The sequence below is a fragment of the Anomalospiza imberbis genome, chromosome 4 (genome assembly GCF_031753505.1).
Source record: "Anomalospiza imberbis isolate Cuckoo-Finch-1a 21T00152 chromosome 4, ASM3175350v1, whole genome shotgun sequence".
Classification (NCBI taxonomy): Eukaryota; Metazoa; Chordata; class Aves; order Passeriformes; family Viduidae; genus Anomalospiza; species Anomalospiza imberbis.
The window spans coordinates 16,139,677-16,157,225 of NC_089684.1; the positions used below are offsets into that span (position 1 = coordinate 16,139,677).

At 42.4% G+C, this 17,549-nt stretch overlaps 1 protein-coding gene across 1 annotated transcript; it reads right to left on the minus strand.

Moving 5' to 3' along the window:
• Positions 1-13,242: 13,242 nt before the first annotated feature.
• LRAT (lecithin retinol acyltransferase) lies at positions 13,243-14,637 on the minus strand. Its single transcript, XM_068187224.1, has 2 exons — positions 13,949-14,637; positions 13,243-13,477 (listed from the first exon to the last, which is right to left on the minus strand). The coding sequence occupies exons 1-2, from the start codon at positions 14,489-14,491 to the stop codon at positions 13,325-13,327; spliced, it is 696 nt and encodes a 231-aa protein (XP_068043325.1). The 5' UTR covers positions 14,492-14,637; the 3' UTR covers positions 13,243-13,324.
• Positions 14,638-17,549: the final 2,912 nt, after the last annotated feature.

Here is a 17,549-nt window from a genome sequence, read left to right on the forward strand (position 1 = left end):
GCCACGAAATTTTACCTTCAGGACATGCAAACTCATCTTTGTTATGAATATGTTCCAGAGCTTTTAGGAATCTCACTTTAAATGTGTACTGCCACAGAATTGCCACATTGTCATATTTGACATTTAGTCATTTGAGTTTGCTTATTTTTTGAAGAGAATGCATGTTACGCTTTTATTAATAATGGCATGTTACACTTATTGTGTAATTTACAGATGGTATGTCTCCATTTAAAAGTTCTGAATGGCCAACATACCAAAGCTATTGCCTTCAAGATTAAATTTCACCACCTTTTCATTTCAGGTGCTTGTTCAGTTTTTGTTTGGTTATTTCCTTCCCCCCCCCCCCCACCCCGCATCTAAATCAGCCACGAAGCCTCTTGTAGGAATCAGTTTGTGGTTTATTAAGTCAAATAAAGCTTGTGACATTTTGATTGCAGCTGTGTGTCCCTGTTACCTTAGAGACTGCTCACTCCCTGGCTGAAAACTCCATGTGTCTCAATTGTTATTGGTGGTGGGAAATACTGAAGGAATACAGGCAGTCTCTTTTAGATGAAAAAAAAAAAAGCCACCCAAACCCACAATTCCTCAGCATTTTCTTTGTATTTCATGTAAGTGACACTTTACTGGATAGGTTGCCATGTACAGCCATTTCTGGAGTATAGTAGAAGGTCTCAAGGAAAACATACAAATTTGCAATCAGGTTTTTCACTTTATGGCATGAATGAAAGAGAATGTTAAAATCACTGAAAAGTATTCCATGTTTATAATCTCTTATTAAACATCAAAGGTGAACATAGGAGCTAAAGACCCCTGCCTTTCTGAAAGAAATTAATGATCCTTTTCTTCCTCATGTGCTAGTTGGGTATCAGAGTTCTAAATGCACCCTTGCCCACAGGTGTGACCTGCTTTTCTTTGACGATCTGACTGTTTACTATAATTAGGCTTTTCTAAGAACAACTGTTTATAACCTGTATTTTTCTTGGATTTTGCTGTGACTCGTAATAAAAATCTGAGCTAAATATTTGAACTCTTTTTCCCAGTAAGGCATAATTTACAGGGGAATGTAATATTTTTATTAGGAATTATATCAGATAACTTCAGGTCTTCAGAAGAGATTTTACACACCTGAAAGTTTTATTCACTTGTTTTTCATGAACTTTTATGAAAGAATGGGAAAAAAATACCAGGCCCAAAACATGTTTTTGGTATTTATCACAGCATTTATTTTTTTAGTGCTCTATTGAATCAGTACCTTAGGACATAGCTGTTTAACTTTCAAACCTGATAAACAGAAACTTAGTGTAGGATTATTGTACAAGAATTACAGCATAATTTACCAAAAAGCATTTGGCACCAATTCTGGTTAGAAAATTACCTTAAATTGGAAATAATATACTGTTTGCCCCAAAGCTTTATACAGTTCCTTTTAACACTGAGGTCGTTTCCTTACTAATGTCTAGTTGAAACTCTCACGAATCTGATGAATGAGGAATGAGGGCAGAGTCTTGCCAAGATTATGACATAGATTCCTTTGGCTAGATTTGAAAATGTGAAAGAGGTCTTTTCTTACACATTTTATTTTATAGCACTGTACCAGACGGTGCTTTTCCTTCCAAGTTATTTTAGGTAGCTGTAACACAGAAGTCCTTGATATTTAACTTCTGTTTTATTACAGTGCTAGCAAGTGCCACCATATATATTCCTGGAGTGGGCAATTCCTGCAGTTGTAATATAATTTCATAGAAGCATTAGATTTTTTTTGTCGTGTAAATTTTGCTATGGCCTGGAGCAGAAGAAGAGCGTATGCAGTATTTCTCTGCACTCTGACAGGTTTGATATGTAGGTAGTAGAAATACTTTAAAAGCAACCAGACATCCTTTGAAGTATAGACAAAGGTCTCTGTAGAAAACCTAGACATAATATGATTGTAAATCTAATTATAGTAAACTGTCTGGAAAGACTTCATTTCAGTCAATCAGTCCATTTTATTTTGGATTCCACTTTATCAAGCACTGCAATACTTGTTTATTAGGATTCTCCTAACAAGGCATCCTAGTGCCTAAAGGGTCTTTCATCTTGAAAAGCATGATTTGTTCTCATTCCGCTTTCTGCCTTAAAAATTGGAATCTATTTTTATTATAAAATTACAAGATCTAATATTGCTGAAATGAGCATTTGGGGGGAACAGAATATCAATTATAGGAAAAAATATAATACAGACTTCCTTTTTGGTAAACCACTTCGAGACACATGCCCCATGATTTTAACATGCAATGTTAAAAGATATACAATGAAGATGAAAAACTGGATCCTGGAGCAAGTTCTGTCTTCACTTAGATGAGTACAAATGTCAACAATTGCACTGATGTAAATTGAATTAAATCAACTTTAATCCAATATTGCTGAGTGTGGAGTGATGTAAAATGTGCATTAACAAAATGTATAAAATCTCTTTTCTTGTTTTTCCCCTCATTAGGTCCAGAACTATCGCTTTCTGTTCTCTCTAAAAATCTGTGCCCTTCACAATAAAAGCCATGCACTTTATCACTGAGCAAAATGGCAGTTTTCTGGCAATACAGCTAAGCCTGAGAGGGAAGGAGCAGAAGGGAACTGCTGAAAAAGTAACACCATAGAGGGTTGGTGGGAAAAGTGGTGAATGTCAGGAAAGTGAAGTGAGGGAAGGGCCAAGGGAGACACAGAAAATCCTGTCCTGACCTGACCACAGCACTGTGGTCTTTTGATGTTCCACCATCACACAATGCTTTCCAGTCTGCTTTTTAAGCAGATGTTCAAAAACATTCTGAAACAGAGATATATCCTCTTCACCTCTGTAGAGGAGGAATTGAAGAGGATTGGCAAGAAAATGGCTACTGCCTCAACAAACTTGAAACCAGTGTTTTCTCCACAGAAAGATGTGAAGCACAAAGAACTACAAATCAGGCTTCCTTCCTCACACCACTGGTGTTTCAGTCCTCACCAAAGGGCTACAAAAGCACAGTGCCCACTCAGTTTTTTATTTCTCTGTAAATATTGCCAAAATTACTTGAATTTACAGTATTTTCTGTGAAAATCTTAAAGCATATCTCAGCACTGAAACCAAATAGGTGTTAAACTGTAAAGTCTTTGGTCATACTGAATCTGACCTAGACATTAAGTGGAAGTTTATCAGGGAGTCTGAAGACTTTTATATCACATTAGCTTTTGAATATTAAATAATTATGGAAATAAATTACATTGAGTGCAACACTGGAAAACAAGATTTCATTCTACTTTTCCTAAATTTAAATATTTAAAATACTTCTTGAGTAATTTGAAAAGTGGAAAAAGAGTTCAGTGTTTCTTTAGATTGCTCATACTTGGCTTTGAATTCCTGCTTATACTGAGAATCCTAAAAGGTATTGATGTATCCAGTTCACATCCTCGAAATTTGCAGTCCAGCTGCTGTGAGTGGCTAGCTGGCTTTTAAGTCAAGAAACTCTTGACTGTCAATACCAATTGTAGTTGAACAACTTACAGTGCTCCTATGTAATTTTCTTTATTAGGGATTTAGTGCTCTGCTTGGAGACAAAATTAAGGAAGCCTGAAGCAATGTTACCTGTAATTTTGGGTGTTTTTTTCATTTCTATATACACACATATTTTTATATTTTTTTTTCTTATACACACACAGAATACCACAATTTCTCTTTAAGGTTTCTTATGGTATTAAGTACAGCTAATAGAACGGTTTTTAAATGCTTTTCTGTATCTAGTTATTGTCTATCCTACAAAGCCTAGGGACACAACTAAAACTGTGGTGAAAAACTAAACTAAGAATCACTAACTACATCGTGAGCAACTATATACTGTAGTAATACCTATAGTACTAACTATAAAATCAGTGTTATGCAGCTTAACTGTTCCTTCCCGATTTCTGGTTAGATGGTACACCAGTGAAATAGGAATTCAAAACAAAGGTTTCTAGAATTACTGAGAAGTTATATCGACTTAGTAAATATCCTACTTACTCGTTCTATAAATGCGAGATCCACAGTTAACTTCTCAATTTGCTGGAGACGGTGCATTTTCCTGACTGTGTGAGAGCCACTAGGTGGGAGTATGTTACCTTAGAAGGCGCTTGGTCAGCCACGGCAGCTGTAATTTTGGAGGAGTTCCACCTCTCTCTTTTCCTAGCAGCCGGGAGATGCTGCAACTCTCTTCACACCATGTCGAGGTGGTGGGGATCGTTTTAGCATTTTTCGACGCTCGTCTCCACACTGGATGCTGGAGAGATGCTGCCTGCCTCGCTGCACCTCTGGCCCAGGAGGACATGAGCTGGGGCAAGCAAAGCCAAAGACTTCATAGAATCATAGAGTGTCCTGAGATGGAAGGGACCCACAAGGATCATTGATTCCAACCCCTGGCCCTGCACAGGCCACCCCAAGAGTCACATCCTATGCCTGAGAGTGTTGTCCAAATGCTTCCTGAACTCTGTCAGGCTTGGTGGTGTGACCACTTCCCTGAGGATCTGTTCCAGTGCCCAGCCACCCTCGGGGTGAAGAACCTTTTCCTAATATCCAACCTAAACCTCCCCTGATGCAGCTTCATGCCATTCCCTCAGGTCCTGTCACTGGTCACCACATCACCACAGAGCAGAGATCAGTGTCTGCTCTACCTTGACCACTCACAATGAAGCTGTAGATCACAATGAGGTCTGTCCTCAGTCTCTTCTCTAGGCCAACCTAAGTGACTTCATATGACTTCCCCTCCAGACCCTTCACCATCTTCCTGGCCCTTCTTTGGACACTCTCTAATAATACTACAAGTGCCACCCTTCAAAAAGTCCATCTTATATCCAGACAAGGAACACAAGCTAATTACGTAGACAGTTCTGAGGACCCAGGTGAAAATAGATTCAGAGGATCACCTTGCTAACATAAAAGCTAAATATAACAATTTTTTTAAAAGCCTTGTTAAAATATTATAAGAGCCAGGCATTTGCCAGAGAGAGAACTGGAAGGTGATAAAAAAAGGGTCTTTTGAGGAATTAGGCTATAAAGAAAAAAAAAGTTATAGTAATATTCAACACAAAAATGATAGAGCAGTTTTCAAAGTAAGCTAGTTCTTCTAGTTCTTTTTCTAAAGGAACAGAGCCTTGCATTAGTTCTAAACTGAGAATACAATAAAAGGCATTTTAGTACAGATAAGTAAATTCCAAGTAACGACTGAAGGATGTGTGTGTGTTCAATTCTAAAGATCCAGGATGAGACTGTTGAACTAAGAAGTGTAATGTGTAGTACATTTTGGAGGGCAGCCATGGTAGTAGAAAGATGGTGCCAAATGAGCTGTTTCCCAAAGTACAACTTTGTGGAAACAGCAAAAACTCTGATTTTTACATCAGGAATATCTGAGCTGTAAGTGGAAAGACTGTGAGTGGAAAAAAAAAGTACTGCAAATGATTATTCATAGTTTCCTGTAGTACAAGAATGGGAGGGACAACAGATTTTTAAAAAGTGCTTTTTCATATATCATAATTTATCTTGCCATAGAGTCTTTCAAAGGTCAGGCTGATAAACTAAAAATTAAGTAAGATAAGTTCACACAGGGTAAGAGTACTAAATGTGATTAAATGAATGCAAGCTCTAAAGCTGGAAGTTTGCAAATTTTAAACTTCTGAGAACATATCAAGAATCCATCTGTACCTGTGCCCTGTCCTCAAGTGTTCAGTGTTGCTTATCAGTGGAGAATGATACTTTGCTAAACTGACTTTCAGATGTTGCCAAGGTCATTCCCAATTTCCTCTGATGGTAAAAATCTGGCCCTCACCTATAAGCTCAAGGTGCTCAAAGGTAGTAAAGTTGTTAACAGTGTCTGGTTGTCTTGCTGCAGCTCTGGATTGAAAGTCCAGTTTTCCTAAATAATAATGGGAGTAGATTTGTTCACAGAAAAAATCTCAGAAGCCACATAAAAGGTGCATTGCGTAGACCAACAGAAAATTTGGTAGAAAAAATGGCGGCATTGCAAAACCAAATGTGACAGCTGCCTGAAAAGATTTGAAAAACTACAAAGTAAAAAAACAAAGCTGCAGAGTTGTTGATGTGTAGGATTCTTCTTTCTATGTAAAGTTCATTATTACTGGGGGTTCATTTCTGAAAATCATTGTTAAATTTTCGCAGGTACAAGATTTTGCAGAAGTCAGGGAAATGGTGGCAATATTTCATATTTAATTTTGCTCTCTAAGAAGACAGTAACAAAGCTCCTATTGGTTTTAGCTGGAAGAAACATAACCCAGTGATTCTGTTGTAATAAAGAAGCCTGGAGTACTACCTAATTATAAATGTAATGCTATAACTTTTTAACTGTGCAGTCCTAATTATGGAACTTTTTTAAGACATTTATCTTATGATTTTTTTTAATTAGGGTCAAATGTTTTTTGTATAAATAGATATCTTGCTCACACTCCATGTTCTCTTCCTGCTCAGTTATATACTGAGCTCACAATTAATGTCACAAATCCACTGTCTTTCCCATAAGAACAGACTGTTGTTGCAAGTACAGATTTGTATTTAATTGCCGCATTAAGCAGTCTGTTAGTGAGCTTTCAATGCAAACATTCCACAAAATAAAAATTGCAAACTAGAAAATTACTAAGGGAAAGTAACTTCTATAACTGGTTTGGGTGGATATTTTCAGCTTGCTAGTAAAAGTCTCTTTGCAAGTCATAAAAACCTCATTACAATTTTGAAACACATTTCATGACTATGCATCAGCTCTACTGCCTGTGCAGTTCTCAATGCTTTAACACTATTAGTTACTGGAATTGCTCAAAGTCATCAGAAATAGAAACACTGTTCCTTGCTGGAATTTCAGTTTATCAGCCAAGCAGAATTACTGCTTTCTCCAGGCAAGTTTTTGAAAAGACATTATACCCAGTCTACACCCTGTCTGTCAATACATGATGAAACTGTCATTCTAAAATAGTTACTTGTACACTGGAGTGGTTCTTTCTTGCATACAGTGTGACCAAACTTACTTGCTGCCAGAAACTGGGAGTAGTAACTAAAAGAATACAAACAGCTGTCTTTACCATGCAATCATCCTTGATAAATGGCTGAAGTACTGGATGAAGAAATGTTATTTTTACCTATTTGTCAAGGCCATGTCCTAGTTTATTAAACATTTGGATTTCCAGAGGAGCTGAGGTTTGTCTACATCCCAAGGGTGATGAAAAGATGAGTAATGGGATGTAGTAACATGACTGTGGATATCACAGGCTACATCTTCATGTATACTTCAGGCTGTTGCAACCTTAAACACTTGACAGTCTGAGATGATTTGCAGCCCTAAGTGAGACCTTCAGGCTCCTCTTCCAAAATTTGAAATACTTTGAAAGGAACTCCTGAGATACCGTCAGAGCTGCAACGTGTGTAATTCACCCAGGAATAAAATGAGGCTTGGGATGGAATTAAAACAGTCAGAAGTATATCTGCATGATTCAGATCTCTTGCTTCAGGTGAGCAGGTATGACTGCAATACAGGACAGGGTCATGAAACGTTATCTGTTCAGGCTCCAAAAGAGACAGAGCTGGGATAGATGAACAGCCACCTCCCCCTAGGGCTAAATGCACTGCTTCTTTTGTCATCCTTGGCTCCAGGCTACTTACACAGTGCTCTATCATGTCATTTAGACACTAAATAAAGCAGTTGAAACCAGGTGCCTCCCTTCTCCTGAATATTCACTTGGAGCTACCTAAAATCCACTCTGCAAATATAAATGTCAAAATTTACTCTGTTTAATACCTAATATTTCCATCAGGAGTGCCGGAAACTCCTCATTATCTTCACATCCACATATCTTCACTTTTGATTAGAACTAATTACTAATTTTCTGCAAAACTGCAAAGAACATGGGTGCAAATCTGAGTTAGGTCTCAGCCTATGCACAAACAGAACATAAGGTGGTTTGGCAAGTTAAGCAGAGCATTACCTTTCATTTGAATGTATTCATAATTACGTACTATATTATGCCTTCTTAGCCTCATAGAACTCTGGTTTCACAAGCAGAGAAAATGCCTTCTGGGGAGAAACCATGTATTTTATTTATTTGGTATGTCTAATGCAAAAAAACCTACAACCTTATGCAAATAAACTAAGTCCTGGAAGTAGCCAGAAATCAGAGAGATGATTGTTCCCACATCATGGGGGCCAACAGACCATGAGAAGTGACACCCTCCTTTGGAGATTCCAAACAGAGCCTGTTCCAACACAGAGTGGACAGAGAGCCATTCTGCACTTCTAACTCAGTCACAGGTGTTGCCTGACTTTGTTAAAAAAAAAAAATCAATAATCACTGTTCTGACCATGAGACTAGAAATAAAAAAGGTGAAGGGTAGCCACCCCATAGCCTTATCCAAAGTCTTGTGAAGTCCTGCAGGATGGACTGAGAAGGTCCTAGGAACAAGTCTCCCAAATCCCCAGAAATGCTGTAACCATCACATTTTTTTCCACTCTTTGTAAATTATTATTGCTGTTTCCATTCAAAGTGCTGCTCAGCCGGGAAGGGGCTCAAGGTTTTGGTAACAAATGGGGATGCCTACCTTAAAATTCTGGCCAGGATTATCAACTAAACAAGGTCGCAAAATAGGTTTGCACATTTGTACATGGTCATCCATGTTTGCATGATTCCAGTTGCAGCACCTGGCAGCTGGTGCTCCCTTGGAGCATGCCTTAGGTCAAGGCAGGCCAGGGAGGGCTACTCATAGCCAGCAGAGGTGAAACAGTGGAGTAGTTCAGCAACATACAAGAGTCACAGTGTACCACCACACAGTCAGAAGATGGACCAATACCTATTTTATTTACTAGGTTAGATTACAGCCTGTGGCATTGATGGTATACTTCAATTTAAGGGAAGGCAAGTTAATCCTTTTAATCTCTGTGCTAACATGCAGCCCCACTGCAAGCCTCCTAAACTCCAGCTGGGCACAGGAAGGCAGACAAAACACTGTGGCCTGCATTTGAGTCTTCAGGCACACACTTCTGCATTTACCAACTGGTCCTTCACACCACACTTAATATGCCCTGTCCTTGCAAGTAAAATAAATCTGTATTATCTGCCTATCACATTCCCACTGCTTTGTTCAGACCAAGCACCAAGTTGTAGGTGTTGTGATATAGTTGTAGGGGACTGTGCAGCTGATTTGCTCCAAATCACACTAGCACAGAGCAGCCACCAACAGTTGTACAGTTTACAGACACACAATACAGAAGAGGCAACTTCTGAAACAAAGCCACACAGCTAAACAAAGTTCTCTTATAAACAGGGAAAGCATAAAAAGCTACAGAAAGTCTTACAGAAAGTTTTCTACCCTGTGAGACCCAAAACAGTAACTCCAAATCCCCGGTTTTGTGACAAGACAGAACGGTGGTATTGGAATCAATTTAATTCTGACTTAAGCCTCCTAAAGGTCTCCCCACTTGCCCCCCTTCTCCCACACTCTCTGAGCACTCAGGACCATATCCTAAATGTTCTCTTGACTTCAGAACTGAAGCTACATCACAGAACACACCAGAATAATTTTTTTAAAAGAAATTATGCCTAAAAAAGCCTTCAAATACTTTTAGTGTTCCATTTCTGCAGGAGAGGAGATTGTTTATTCTACCAGCAGAATGCTCTGAAAGATTTTTGTAAAGCTGACAAGAAACTGGAATGCACTACAGCAAAGAGCTTCAAAACTTCTAAGCTTTTCTATCTTCACTTCTCATTGGAAAGCTCATTCATGACAGTTAAGTACTCAGATGAATAAAAGTCCAAAGCTATTACAAGGTACAGTGAGGCAATGCTCCAAGTCACCCGAGAACTTTCATTTCAGTGGATAAAGGAGATGCTAACTAATGACTGTCTAACACAGTTCTGTATCATCCACTGGTGTGTGATGCTTTATTTAATGTGAGAACATGCAACAAATAATACAGCACCATATAATTTCTAGAGATCACTGTTCTAATGTTTCTTGTTGCTGCAGTTTGTATTCTAAAACCTGTCTGGATGATGTCAAGTCACACACAAGTTTAATTCCCTCTTCCCTACCCCCTCAGCCTTTAACAAGTATTACTATGATTTTGTTTTCATTAAAAGCCTCAACAGTATTTATATGTAGCATTCTCCTTCAGCACAGAATACAGAGTGAAATCAAGCAGCAGATGACTGTTCACCACAGAATGAGTAATCACCTTATGTTCCAAGCTAAAATAAATGCAAACAGAAAACCAGAAAGCACACTGTTCTAATGTCTTCATTCAGTAACTTACCTTTTTCGTTCATTTCTTTTAAAAAAGGGTTTTCTAAAAACATTTTGAACCTTACTCATTTTATTTTTGTTTTCCTTGGAAAGCCTGAAGTGAAACATCTATCCTTTAAACCTGATATCTTCACTACTTGCCTTTTCCAGTGGCAAGGGGTGATGGTTATCCTCCTTCATTACGTATTCTGGTTTAACCACACAGCTTTTCAAAACAGCCCCCACAGCTGTGGCTCTGGATTTACACTGCCCATCACCATCACTTACAGTTACCAATGAACAATTTCACTTCTAAGCACATACATTTCCCCAACAGCTGAACTGCTCCACAGTTTTCTGTGTTTTTCTTATTATAACTAGCTCCTTAATTTCAATGGCATCACAGTTGAGCTCAAGTCTGAAATGCAATGCTCCAGCTAGTGCTTATTTTTACTCAAGTAATTACAGAAAAAAAAGTTGACACTGACATTTACCAAAATATTTCAGAGCACAAACACCACCCGCTGAGCTGAACACGAAAATTCATGCCTGCTACTCTTGTTTTTCTCCTCAGAGTATGACTGATTTGACTCATGCCTGACTTTAACAAAATTTCCAGATCTTTGCTAGAACTACAGTTGGTAGGAAGAATGCCTAAACATGCAGCTGAATTTCTGCTCCTATGCCATTATTACTTGTCTTTGATGAAAGGATACAGCAAGACATTGTAGACCATTTCATAGCATTTCATAAGTTTAAAACTTTTTATGCTGAAGGAAAATTCTCTCCTAATACATCTGAAAGCCTGCAAGGAACTGCTTTCATTTCTTTCATAGACACGTATGAAAATCCCAATTTAGTCAATCTGGATGCTTTTTACTCAACAGTGTTAGCAGTGCAGGAGCACAGGTCCTTTGATACTGAAGCTAGAGCAGGAACATTTCTCTGCCTTCCAAGAGTCCCACGTGTGATTCGGTTATTGGTCATGACCCTGTTGTTTATTGTATATGTGGATCGTAAGAATTGCTGGAATTCTTATAAATCCCAATTAAATAAAAGGAAAGCCCACCTGTAATCAGACACCATGTAACTGCATGTTAATGGCCTGTTCAGTGCCCTACTGGGATATCTTAGAGTAATGCTACAGCATTATACTCAATTTCAAGAGGTCAATAGACATTTTTAAATGAATAAAATGTATATAATTACAGTTATGACTACAGCTCATGCCTTATTCACAGCAAGTAAAAAAACTACATTGGAGTTTATGCAAATATTACTAATGCATACTATATGAAAAAGTAACTTATGTTAATTAAAAAACACCTTAATTTCAAAAGTTTACCAGAAACAGTTACACTGAGAATTGCAATCTTTCAAAGCAGAATAGAAGCTGTTTACAAGAATCCAGCAGTAATTGATATCCAGCTGCTTGGAGCTGAGCTGCCGACTGAACATGTGAAAGCTGGGCTGAAATCCCCTATTTGATGGCAGCAGGAGTCATGCTGCTCTTTCCTATGAGCTGGAATTTCACCCCAGTCTTTACATTCTTCATCGTTTATGGTGGAGCAGCCAGAAGATGACAATTAGAGAGTAGCCAAGTAGACTCTCAGTTCTAAAAATCCAACCTTCAAGCATTTGTAAGGTCTAGGGGAAGGAGAAGGGGGGTTTATAGCACAGTTAAAAGGAGTCTCTCTAAAAATGAGCAAGTGGCCATTTCAGCAACAGAGCTGATGGTAGGACACTGCACACCATTAATAGAAGTAAATCTGAGGTTAAGTCCTTGGTAAAGACACCATCATATTGGCCTTTAACTAGAAAGGAAGGCAAGCACATGTATGCACACAAGGCATTCCAGAAGCTGAACAATTTCTCTGCATACATAAAAGACCTTGCTAATAAAAACAATAGCAAAGGTTTTTAACATTTAAATAATTGCCTACAGGAACTTCATTTCAAATCTGACTTTATACACTCTTGATAAACTGAAAGGCCTCATTATTGAAGATAAAACGTTTCTAGCACCAGCTACTGCCTTGAAAGTGAATACTTACAAGAGATGAGTATAGGAAGACATGTTGTCTTTCACTGAGAAAGTGTTTTAAGGCAATATCCAAAATCACAATACAGCCACCACAGAAACTGCTCCAATGATCCCTGATACCTTTCAGCACCGACACAGGTTCCACTGCTGAGGAATGGTAGGAACTAAATTGGTGTCTGTCCTCCTCCTCCCTGCCATGTGCCCTGGAATGCTGGAAATGTCCAAACATCTTTACATCACTACTTGACATAAAGAAAGCAAATTTCTTCCTATGGCTCCTAAATCCCTCTGTAGCCATCTATATTAGCCATATTAGCCACTATCACTGGCAAAGAAATTGGTGAGGAATTGCCATCTTTCCTTATCACTAACTGAATTTAAAAGTTGTTCAATAAGGTAGCAAGTGTTTACACAGTTAATGCAAATGACAGATTTCTGAACATTTCCCAAAAGGGAAATGACTTTAACTGGTCTGGCCAAATGTGCTCCTGCAGCACCCAGCTCAGGGTTGGCTTTTCTTCTTTGCAATCAAAAAAAAGAGTCAATTTACTTGCATTTCCACCAAGGAGTATTTTAGGAATGGAGTCAGTAATTTCTGAATATACACTATATCTATAAAGGAAGTGGTAAGCAGTTTGTTCTCCATTTCCATCGCTATGTGGAACTCCATCATCCATTTTTATTAATAGTTATGGCACCCAGGTATGCAGCTAAAAAACTGAAGAACATGAAGGATGTTATTAGAATCATTTTTGGCTAAAGACAAGGAGCAGAACTGCATCGCAACCCTACTTTTTCCACGATTTAAAGGTGTGTTAAAATATACCAAGATTTTCAGGAAATCTGTTATTTGGCTTACACAGTAAGCTATGCCTTGTGCACTGTGTTCTAGACAAAATTGTATTTTAAAATGGTGCACAAAGTTAAGAAACTTTACATGATGCCAGTGAGTAATGTGTGCTTTCATAAATACAGTAGTATACATCCTATATACAGACACAGGATGGAAGACTCCAGGAAGGCTGTTAGCCAGCCATCCACAGAAAGAAGGGAATGAAGATGGTGGGGAGTGTGGTGGCGGGTGCCACACCTAGGCAGACTATTGACGCTAGTCCCACAAGCACCGATGCGAGGACGCTCCTCTGGTCCCGAATAATCATCTTCACAGTCTCACAGAACTGGAAAAAAAAAAAAAAAAAGAGTGCAAAAGATGAGATTTAAAGAGGAAAGCTTTAGCTGTAGAGCTGGCGATGCCCACTCTCTTGGGACAGAGCAGCGGTTGCTGCCTCAGCTCTCACACAGGCTTTCCGGAGGAAGGGGAAGAGGAAAGAGCTGGACTGGCACCGCATCACCCCCAGCATCACCCCCAGTACTGCCTGTGGGTCCGGCTAGAACCTGTAGCTTCAGAGCATTTTAGAAGCGTATTAATTGTTCTACTAATTCAGCTTCGCTTTCCTCGCCGCTTGAAGCCGCAGTCCCGAGCAGCTCCGCGCAGGCGGCACTGCCCGCTGCGGGAAGAGCGGCGTCGGCCGCGGCCGGGCCAGCGGGAGGTACCGGCACCCCCGCCCGGGGCCCGCGGCGGCGGCCGGCCCAGCTCCGGGGAGCGGGGTCGCCGGGGAAGGGCAGCGCCGCCGCTCACTGGGCCGTACCTTGTCGGTCTGGAAGCTGACGGGGGCTCCGTATCGGCAGTAGGTGACGAAGTGCTCACAGTTGTTCCAGAGCAGGCTGTAGGCCGTGGCGCCCACCAGCTTCTCTGCCCGGCGGGCCGCCTCCTCACTGCTCAGCACCTGGTCCTCGAAGAGCCGGTCCATGTGGTTGACCAGGATGCTGCCGCCGTAGGCGAAGTCCTCCACCGTGTCCACCCGGACGCTGGCCGTCCTGGCGATGACGCCCAGGATAAGCCGCTTGTTGGTCACCACCTGCTGGATCTGCCGACGGTCGCTGGTGATGGAGGGCAGGATGTCGGGCATCAAGTGGGCGACGCGGTTCTCGCCCAGGTATATGCCGAAGTGGATGAAGAGGGTGCGGGGCACCTCCAGCAGGTCTCCTCGCTTGAAGCAGCTGGTGTCGTAGTAGCCGGGTGCAGGCGGTGGCGTTTCCCCGCCGGAGCCCGCGGGCAATGGCCGGATGTGGACGAGGAGCATCAGCTTCTCCAGCAGCAGCGAGGCCGCCTGTGGCACCGGGTTCTTCATGGTCGCCGGGGGAAACCCTCGATGCCTTCGAGCAGCTCCTGGCCCCCGGCACCGCTTTTCTAGGCTACCGGCGGGGCGGGGCGGGCACCCGGGCCGGCCCACCGGGTGAGGGGCGTGCGGGGAGCGCCCGCCCCGAGGACCGGCCGTGTTTTACTGGGGGCCGCGGCGGGCACCCTCAGCCAGCCCGGCATCCCTCGGCCCGGCCGCGGCTCGGCCCTCGGGATGGCGCGGTGCCCGCAGCCTGGAGCCACCCGCAGCCTGGAGCCACCCGCAGCTCCGCCCCGTCTACCGCCCGCGCTGCCCAGGTAGAAGTGCACGGAAAAGTGCGGGTAAAGCCCTTCACCCTCCCCGGGGGGAGCAGCGAGGGGCTCTCGGGGCCACAGCCGCTTCGTGCACCTTCCCCCGCCGGCGGGACCTGAGGGTCTCCGGGTGCCCGCCCCGGCCGGCAAGCGGCGACCAGATCGGATCGCGGGGCCGGGCGGGCTGCTACGGTGCTCGCACGGCGGCGGGACAGGGGAGGGAGAGTCTGTCTTCCCTGAAAGGCAACAGGTCTCCGAGGAATAGCGGCAAGTCACATTTATAAATTAATCCACCCCAAAGGTCCGCCACCTAACAGTGGGAGACGGCGGAGCGGCATTCCCGTGCGTTCAGTTTCAGGCTAATCCATTATGCAAAAGGCTAAATCCTGGCAACGGAGCCCACAAAAGAGCAGCCCTGCCAGGTCAACAATGCCGCCCCGATCGGGGCTCGGAAGTTTCAGTAACCAAGCAGATTCCCGCCCCTCGGGGACGGCGGGATGATGGATGGGACAGACATTAATTTTACCTGGAAGATGACAGGGCTCGGAGAGTGGCAGGGGAGGTGGCCATGGCTGCAGCCTTTCACCGAGTCCCCGCCGCCGCGCCCTGGCCCGCTGCCATGGATCTTTGTTCGCGCCGCAGCCGCTCCGGCCGGAGCTGTCCCTCCGGCTGCAGGGGGGGAGCTTTCGCCCCTGAGCCACGCGGAACGGGCGGAGGAAGGGGGAAAGAGGAAGGGATATGCGTATAAGAATGATGGAGAAGTTTGGTAGAGCATCTTCCTTTAAACTCGGGCAAACACTGCAACCTCAGGACGCCAACTACGGAACGGGGAAGCGGGAAGAGGAGCTGTGGTGATTAACAGCTTGGCAGCTCTCCACAGGCAAACCGCGTTGAAACAGCAGGTTATTTTTCTCTCCTCAGTCACTTTAAACTCTATGGAACACGAATGAGATCTCTAGACCACCCCAGAGCTGTAGAATCCCTTTGGTCACACCCGCAAAAAGAGAAAATGTTTACTATCCCTTTTCTTTCCATTAGCAAATAACTGTGGTATGATTCGGAAGGCAAAGGGGATGCAAAGGACCTAGCAGGTGAGAGCCTTCTACCCTCACAGATTCTGAACCCAGGTTCAGGATCTTGTAAACATGAAAGCTCACTGATGAACCAAAAGCAAGTTTTCCCACTTCCTCAGTAAAGAAAATATTTCAGGGGAGGGGGTTACTTCACTACTTGTCAACAAAATACAATGGCTAGTACCCTTCCATTTCCTCCTGCCTGGAGCAGAGAGGAGCTTCCTGGGAAGCTAAGACTATCCTCAACTTGCTTCACCTGCAAAGAAAGAGGCCCCCCATAAGCTCTTGTTCACTTGCTGATTACAGGCCAGAGCCCCAGCACTGCTAACAGAGGGATCAGGCCTTCGGGATTTTCTCTGGAGTCTCAGCCAAATTTTTATGCAACAGAGGCTTACCCTTCTCAAGACCCCTACTTCCCATCACTTACAAAAGAGAAAATACCTTTTAGATGTAGCTTATGATGCTTGTACAGGAACAGTGTGGATTAGCCACCATTCACACATGATTATATTAATTAAACCAGTGTATTTTCAAATCCAGATGTTAACATATTTGGAAGGTTTGAGGCTTGTGCTACTAGTAAATAAAAATGGGGGGGGAGGAGAAGGAAGAAGTTCTCTTTTTTAACTAGTGCATTTTTTGATGGATGAGAGAAAAAGGAATTTAAATACCTCATCCTCATAAAGGGTCTCACCCATTTAGTGATGTTCACAGCAGGTGGTCCAGAGCTGGAGGCACAGAAGTTTGTCAGACTCCACAAAAAGTCATGGCACAGAAAGGTTCCTGTCTCCCTCCTGTGTGGATAAGCACCATTCCTGCCCTGCACTGCCATCTCAAGCCTCCTCCTCTCCCATTCCCTAAAGCTGTCTAGGGAGTGTCTGAATGGTCTTTGCTGAAATCGGTGTTAGAAATAGGTAGGTCCTACAGTTCAGGTTTCTTTTCCCTGTCCAAAGGTAGGTAGAGGAATTCAATGAACTCTCAGGCAGATACAGACACTTCCCAATGGGATCTTTCACAGGGAGGCAACCTTTGTTTGCTTTCTTCATGTCAGTTAGCTTTAATCCTAAAATCACCAGGGTCCATTTCAAGTAAATCCAGAAAGGAAACCAGGATGAAACTGAAGAAGAGGAATTGCCATGGGAAGGAGACTCAAAGTCTTACTGCATGGGAAGGTTTCAAAGCAATAAGGTGAAAGGTGTGACATTTCTGCAGTATAATTTCCTCATGCCTCAGGGACTGAAGAGCCTCCTCTCTCCCTCCCCCCAACCACTCACTCACTCTCATGCCCAGAAACCCCAGCAAGCAAGCCCAAAAGGCATTACAGAACCAACGGGTCTGTGGAATCCACGCAGGTAATGAATGCTTCACCACTACCTTGCAATTGTTGTGAGCATTACTGTGTGCAAAGCACTTAATAAAACACATCAAAGTAATTCCTGAATGAAACAATTCAGATTCTTGAAAAGCAACCTGCAACCCAACATTTTCTGCTTTCAAACCCAAGGGGCTGCACAATATTACTGTCAAACTTCCACAGTGCAATATAAGATATACTTAACATAATTTTGCATCTGAAAGAGGGAAGAAAACATGTACTTTAGTGGAAAAAACATCTCTACTGGAGATGGCAAAACCAAAAATATACATTGTGCATCAAACACTGGCACATCCTCCTTGGTGACTCTG

Excerpts from the sequence above, each read along its gene's own strand:
- LRAT (XM_068187224.1), bottom strand. The coding sequence starts at position 14,491 with ATGAAGAACCCGGTGCCACAGGCGGCCTCGCTGCTGCTGGAGAAGCTG. Across the intron at positions 13,478-13,948 it reads TCAGCTTCCAGACCGACAAG|TTCTGTGAGACTGTGAAGAT; the intron begins GTACGGCCCAGT and ends TTTTTTTTCCAG.